Source organism: Pristis pectinata, chromosome 2, assembly GCF_009764475.1.
Source record: "Pristis pectinata isolate sPriPec2 chromosome 2, sPriPec2.1.pri, whole genome shotgun sequence".
Lineage (NCBI taxonomy): Eukaryota > Metazoa > Chordata > Chondrichthyes > Rhinopristiformes > Pristidae > Pristis > Pristis pectinata.
Genome location: NC_067406.1, coordinates 40127559 through 40134869, shown reverse-complemented (window position 1 = coordinate 40134869; position 7311 = coordinate 40127559). Strand labels below are relative to the sequence as shown.

At 37.9% G+C, this 7311-nt stretch overlaps 1 protein-coding gene across 1 annotated transcript in view; it reads right to left on the bottom strand.

The window, feature by feature from the left end:
• Positions 1–3279: 3279 nt before the first annotated feature.
• Positions 3280–7311, bottom strand: part of pdzd2 (PDZ domain containing 2) — a 120107-nt gene continuing 116075 nt past the window's right edge. The window contains exon 23 of the mRNA XM_052034328.1: positions 3280–7050. Coding sequence (XP_051890288.1) covers positions 6887–7050 — 164 coding nt within the window. The 3' untranslated portion in view covers positions 3280–6886. The remainder of the gene's footprint in view (positions 7051–7311) is intronic.

The window sequence follows — 7311 nt, the reverse complement described above, 5'->3', positions numbered from 1 at the left end:
CATATCTATGAGTTGAGTTAAGCCATTCAATGAGAGTGGACGATCTGAGAGTAACCCCAGCTCTGCATTCCTGGCTAACACTTCATCCACCTGCTTAGGAAGAATCTAGCTGCCTCCATATATTGAATAAAACTTATTCAAAGACTCTGCATCCACTGTCTTTTGAGGAACAGAATTCCAAAGACTCATGACCATCTGAGGGGGGAAAAAGAACTACTTCTCTCTGCTTTAAATGGTGAACTCTAGTCCTGGATTTGCTTACAAAAGGAAACATTCTCTTAACACGTACCTTGTCATGACACCTCAGGATCTTGCATGTTTCAATCAAGTTGCCTCTCATTCTTCTAAACTCCAGTGGATTCAATCTGACCTGTCCAACCTTCCCTCATAAGACAACTCATCCTATCCAGGAATCCGTGCAGTGAACTTTCTCTGAACTCTTTCCAATGTATTTGCATCCTTCCTTAAATAAGGAGACCAGTACTATGGTCTCACCAATGCCCTACACAACTGAAGCATAACCTTCCTACTTTTCTATTCAGTTCACCCAGCAATAATCATAACACTTTCTTAGTATTTAGTTGCAGTACGTGCATACTAGACTTTCATGTATCATGCACTAGGATATCCAGATTCCTTTGCATCTCAGAGCTCTGCAACTTGGATGCTTCTGTTTTATTTCTCCTACTAAAATAGACTACTCCACATTTTCCCACATTCTACTTCATTTGCCAGATTTCTTTAGCCCACTGATTTAAACCACCTGTATGTCTTTGTGGCTTTCATATGTGACTTCAATGTACTGATGTGATAAAATGATCTGTATGATGGCATGCAAATCAAAGGTTTTGTTTTACACACACATTGTACCTTGGTACATGTGACAATAAAACCAGTTTAATTTTGCCATATGTCCTCTTCACAACTTAATTTCCTACTAATCTGTGTTATCAACAAATTTGGTAACAATACCTCAGATCAGTTATATAAATTGCAAAAGTTTGAGGCCCCAACTCTGATCTCTGTAGCACCTTGCCAACCAGGGGAAAAAGGTCCAATTTGTGTCTGCAAATTGTGTCTACAAAAAGCCCAGTTTGCCAGCCAATCCCCTATCCACATGGCTGGAGGGGCAGCTATTTATGAAATATGATACTTGACCACCGGAGCTACTATTGGGACCCATAGCCCTTGTCAGATCTAATGCACTCAGTCATTTTCTGGTTCTAACTGGTTGAAGCCTAGTTTCTGTGAAGGTAGAAATCTCAGGAGGCCCGAATGGATCATTCACTTGTGGTTGAAGATGTTTGCAAATAGAACATAGAAAAACTACAGCACAATTCAGGCCCTTCAGCCCACAAAGCTGTGCTGAACATGTCCCTACCCTAGAAATTACTAGGCTTACCCATAGCCCTCTCTTTTACTCAGCTCCATGTACCTATCTAACAGTCTCTTGAAAGACCCTATCATATCCGCCTCCACCACCGTTTCCAGCAGCCCATTCCACACACTCACCACGCTCTGAGTAAAAAAAAACTTACCCCTGACATCTCCTCTATCTGGATTCATCTGCAGTAATGTCCTGAGAAGCTGGAATATAGGACTGGGGTCCCACAACAGACAATTCTTGATCTGTCTCTGAAATACTGGCAGCCACAAAACTGAACTAGTTCACAGCAGAGCTCCATGAGATTACAAAAATACTGACTTGGATTGGAAAGTCCAGAACAACATGTTCTACGGATGAAATTTTTTTATGTACTAAGTACATTTAATCACATAGCTTGCAAGTATCAACTTATCTAATGCCTTTTTGAGTTTCACACAGGTTCCAGTGGGAAATTCTCTGGGTAAATTGGGGAGCATAACTGGCCTCCAATTCTTTGCCACATAACCCATTTTCTCATACCACACAATTCTATCTTGTCCATCATCATCTCCAATGATACTTGGTCTTTAGCTTTTTTTTTTGGCTCCGTCATTGAGGATGGGTATACTCATTACTACTACTAATTACTTAGTCGTTCTCATCATGATTATAGAGCTTTGATGTGGACCACTGGTTTTGGCTCACTTGGCTCTGTCTACAGCCTACTGCTTATGTTGATTAGTTAGTATGTAGTTCTGTATTTTTATCTCAGCAAGTTCGTACATGGTGCTGCTCCTAGCACACTTGTTCCCACTCCCTACCCTGGTTGGTCCCTTGCCTGATAGGGGTTTTCTGGAATTACATTATAGATAAAATGTTAATGTAAATCTGCTGATTGCCACTCTTAAGCTATTAGACCTATTTGGTTCAGGGTGGTGAGAGTGTCAAACCAAACACACTATGTGCAACAAGGGCTGGGGTTGATCACTTTACTATTACAGTTGTGGGTAGTTGCCTCTGTGGCAGGAGTATGGGTCAGTGAGGTTAAATAGGGTTTTCTTCCTTCTGCAGCCAAGTCTGTCAGAGCTGGTCTTCAGTCACCTACCTGGAATGCACCTCATGTCCTTCATGCTTATTCTCAGTGCGTCACATGGAGAAGTTTCGATCACCAGTTGGGGGAGGGCCATAGACCCATAAGAAGGAAGTTTCCTTTACATATTTGACCTGGTGCCATATGTAGGCCCACAGTCGGTGTTCCTTCCTCTGTTTCATCTGCTACTTCTGCTGTGACTATACTAAATGCAGGACAGGATGTACCCAGACTGGGATATTGGCTGGAAAATATGAATGCATTATGTTAATCTGTTGCCTAGATGAGATGGCTCTCCCACAAGCATCTCCAGATGGTGGTGGATGGGTGTGCCTTTTTCAGTGCAGCATGGAATGTCTGGTTGTATTGTTTTCCACTGTGGCTTGGCGCAAATATGCGGCTTGATTGGTGGTTATCATCAGCCATTTTGTTTTGGGTTTGGTTTCGCATGTAGGCCATGTACATAACACCCTACTTTTGCAGTGAATATATGTTAGTTGGTGAACTCAATGAACATTATGATGTTTTTTTTGATAGCCATTATTGACATTTTTTTAGTAAGGGAAAAATCCAAGTTAAATTGATTAACTGAATTCAAATTCCACAATGGCTATGCTGGGATTTGAACTTCTGTCTCCAGATCATTAATTCATAACAATTTTGGTACCAGTTCCATTCAATTGACTCCAAGACCATCACTTTTAAGAAAAGTTAATTCAGCGGGAATTCCATATACATACACAAGTAACCAGCACAATGTGAGATTAGGATGCATTTTTATTTCATAAAATAATATTTTGAATCACTATAAAACCCTGTTTACAGATTTCCTGGCTTTAAATAATGAGTGCAAAGCCACTTTAAAAAATATACAGTCCATCTTGTAGTATTGCACCCTTTTCCCCCTATATTTCTTGAAGGCATGTAAGATAACTATTGACAAAACAGTCATATTCTTACACAAAAAAATTTATACAACAGTATTTTACAGTTTGTCACACTAATATTTAATTTCAAATTATAAGCAGGTTGGTCTAAAATTCTAAATTTCAGGTTACCTTTTTAAATGACTTATTTAATGATAACTCGGTCCTTTTGCAGATTTAAAGAGAAATCTATGAGAAGTGTACAATTTAATTTTCATGTCACAATCAGTGAAGGTGCTGATTTTACAGAACAGTACTTAATTCATTTGCAACTCTGAAATCTTCATTACAAATTATCTTTTCAAAACAAGATACAAAATTGGATTTACAACATTGAGCAAAAAGATGTGTCATTTGAACATAAATCAATGAAGATGATAAATTGATTTTACTTGTCACTTAATGTAAAATTTGGTGTACAAGTCTGTCTATAGCAGGATTGCCAAATGTAAACAAATGACATATTGATTACCCTTGTATTGCACTCATAGGATTTCCAGACAAACTCTAATTTTGTAAGTTGAGGTGGGAATTGTGTATAAAGGATTGACAAAAATGAAAAAAAATTGTAATCATAGTGTTTTCCATAAAACTTCTCTCCCACAAACACTACAAATGTGATTTTAAAAAATCCTTAAACATTTTGGGTATAGAAGTGAACTTTGATTAATGTCTTGCCTGTAAAATCAGAATGTTTAAACCAGCACACTGCAAAAAGGGACTTTTCAAATAAGCAGAATGTTTGCAAGCAAGCAAAATACTCAGAAACCTGAATGACCTCGAGCAACATTCCAAACATCTATGTTAATGAGTTTGTATGCAAAACCAGATAGAAAATTCAAAATTCTACACTTTTTAAAAAAAAATCAGTTGGTCAAATGCCCACTGTTTTATTTTAGGACAATTTAGTTTATAAGGTACCTAATTTTGAAAGAGTTTCCAACAAATCTTTTATAACAATAACCACATCTCACGATATTACTTGTCACTGTTTGCTATATCTAGTTTCTTGATTCTTTGGTGGGAGCAGTCTGTTCAGTGTTTTGTTTTTAGATGGAATGAGTTGTAGTACAGCCATTTAAACCACATTTAACGTAGTAACTTCCTGATAAAGCTATTGACTTCTTAAGCTATTTATAAAACACTGGAGAATTTCTACATGGTTATCTTTGTGACTTGTATAATGTTTTTTATGACTTGTTCACTAAACTCTAGGAATTCCCTCCCTTAAACTTTCCACCACCTTCCTCTACAAAGAGACTATAAAAACCCAGTCCTCTGACCAAACCTTTGGCCACTGGTCCTAATATCACTATGTTACTTTAACTTTTTATTTAATCTAATTGTTCCTTGGGATATTACTTCACTGCAATGGGTATTGCTGTTCTTTTATTGCTGTATACAACATGAGGTTATTGTGGGAAAATCCATTAGTATTAGGACTGCACCACTTTAACACCTTCTCAAGTAGCAAGAAATGACTATTCAAAGGTTCCTTGCCAGCTCTGCCCACATTGGTTGAAGGAATATATAATTAAAAAATCTTTGTATGATGTGTACTGTGAATTAATAGTTCACTTGGCAAAACGCTTGCAACAACAAAGCATCTGGCACTTCTGCAATTTGTAGGGAACCAATCTTATGACACAGTACCAGGTACAAATTTTAAAGGAATATTGGCTTTTGATGTTGATGGATTTTTAGATTTCTTTTAGATCTGTGAATTGTTATAGAACTGACTCAATGATATGAAAATATATACATGGTACTTAACTGAAAACAAATGACTGCTTTTCTAATGAGGCATAAATTCATTTCTGTCAATATCTTATGCATCAAATGACAATAGCATTGAGTTGATCTCCATTAGCTTCATTCACTTTGCCATTTTCTCTACCTGCAGGGTTTACTTCCTCTGCTGTCTCTTGCATAGTTCAGACCATTGGTACCTTCAGACCCACCTCTTGATGTCATATGATGAGTCAGATTGAAATAATAGTGTTTGGGGAAAGGAGGTTGCCTCGCATAATGCTGGTCTAAAACTTTATCTTTACAATGAAGCATCCTTGGGGAATCTTCCCTCTGTCCTAGTTTAGAGAATTGCACAACAAAACATATAGTAAATCTAGGCAAAAAGATCAGATTGACAAGCAACTTGGGCCCCCGGTGCTGATGTCTTCATAGAGACACACAGGCGGGTTTTCTTTTTTGGCAATAATGACAGATGAAATCAGTGGAGTGAATTTACAATTTGGAAACACTAAACAACAAATTTTTTTTTAGACAAAAAGGAAGGTGCAGTTACTGTAGAACTGCTCTATGTAATCACTGACATTGCATGCTGTTTTATTTGTGTAGTGATATGCTCATGAAGAAACCCTGAGGCAGGCTGCTGGAATGTGTTACCATTCCCGCAGGATCTGCAGCACAGCATATGCTCACTTATACAAGGTTCAGTGCCTACAATGATTGAGGGGGAAAAATGCTTATGTAGTTAAAATTGTATCCTTTAAACTTAAGTTCTTCCACAGTTCATTGGGGTAGGGTGTATGGCAACCCTGGTCAAAAAAAAGTGGTGAATATTGCTCAAGTAGTTCCTGGTAGCTGGTGCTTAGGCACAGCCTCAAGTTTATCTGTTATTTAGTAACTGACTGGTGACATTTGTTCTTTGATGTAATAAAGCAGAATTTCTTTGGACTTAAAGGGCCTGAAGATTAATGTGCCTAATGACATAAAATTGGAACCATTCAATTCTCTGTGGCAGACTTGGTGCTCTAATAATGTGAGCTAAACAACTTGTTGTTGGCTAGCTCAACTTACCAGCCAGTCTGATTCATTAATGGGACCAGGAATCAGTCCTGCAACATAGGCTGTAATTCTGCTTTCTCTGATTCAGGTCATGCTACATATCAGTACTCCAGTCAATGGGCTGGCTTTATATGAGCAAACAATTTAAGTCCCAGTGCTCTCTGTTTAAACTGACCAGTTTAGCTAGTTAAACATAAATAGCACACCTGCACACATTCAAAAGCCCCTAAGTTTTGGACTCTTGCCATTCTGTATCTATACTCAATGGAACTGAGTAAATTAAGGAGTCTTTACTGTCTGTGCCTATCATTCATGCATGAATCTCTCAATAAGAGCAATAATTGTTTGTGCACACGTCAGTGCTGAGCTGACTGAAAATAAGTTCATTTATTTTAGGATTATTTGAAGATCATTTAAATACCACTGTTTGCTATGGAATACAATGAAAGATTATGAGAAGGCTCTTTTCCTTAACCATTTCTTGTAAAGCAGATCTAATTCTAATGAAAAGGCTTGACTCATTCACAATTCTGCCAAAATCCTTCTCATTATCTTTCTAACCGTCATCCCTTCAAGGAAAAAGAGTTAGAGGTAACATTGTTGGAATTTAAATAAACTGCCTACAATTTAGGTTACCACATCACTTTGGCCCAGTGATATTATTGGTCATCCAATGCTTATTTTAAACTTTAGTCCTTAAACTGATTTAATTTTCCGGATAAGTAACTGAACAGGCCCTTCAGGGACAGACTTGACGATGTTCCAAGCATCGTAGTGCTTGAGGCCATGCAGGAACTTGCCATTGATTGCAAGCAATTCATCTCCAACGTCGATCATTCCAGACTGCTCAGAAATGCCCCCTGTGGGTTATAACAGGTAAAATATGAATAATACTTGCTAGTTAGAGACCTGATAGGCTGAATGTTCTGGTGTTTCTGTGAGAAATTTTAAGGGGTTTTTGGTCTTTTAGTTTCAGAAGCAGGATGAGTAGAACAGGGATATAAGTTTTGATTTAATGATATTACAGGAAGCAGTGTAGCAATGCTTTTGCAAATGTACACTAAAGTCCATCCTGCTGGAGAGTTTAGTGGTGCCGGACTAGCAGATTTTGCAGACTATTA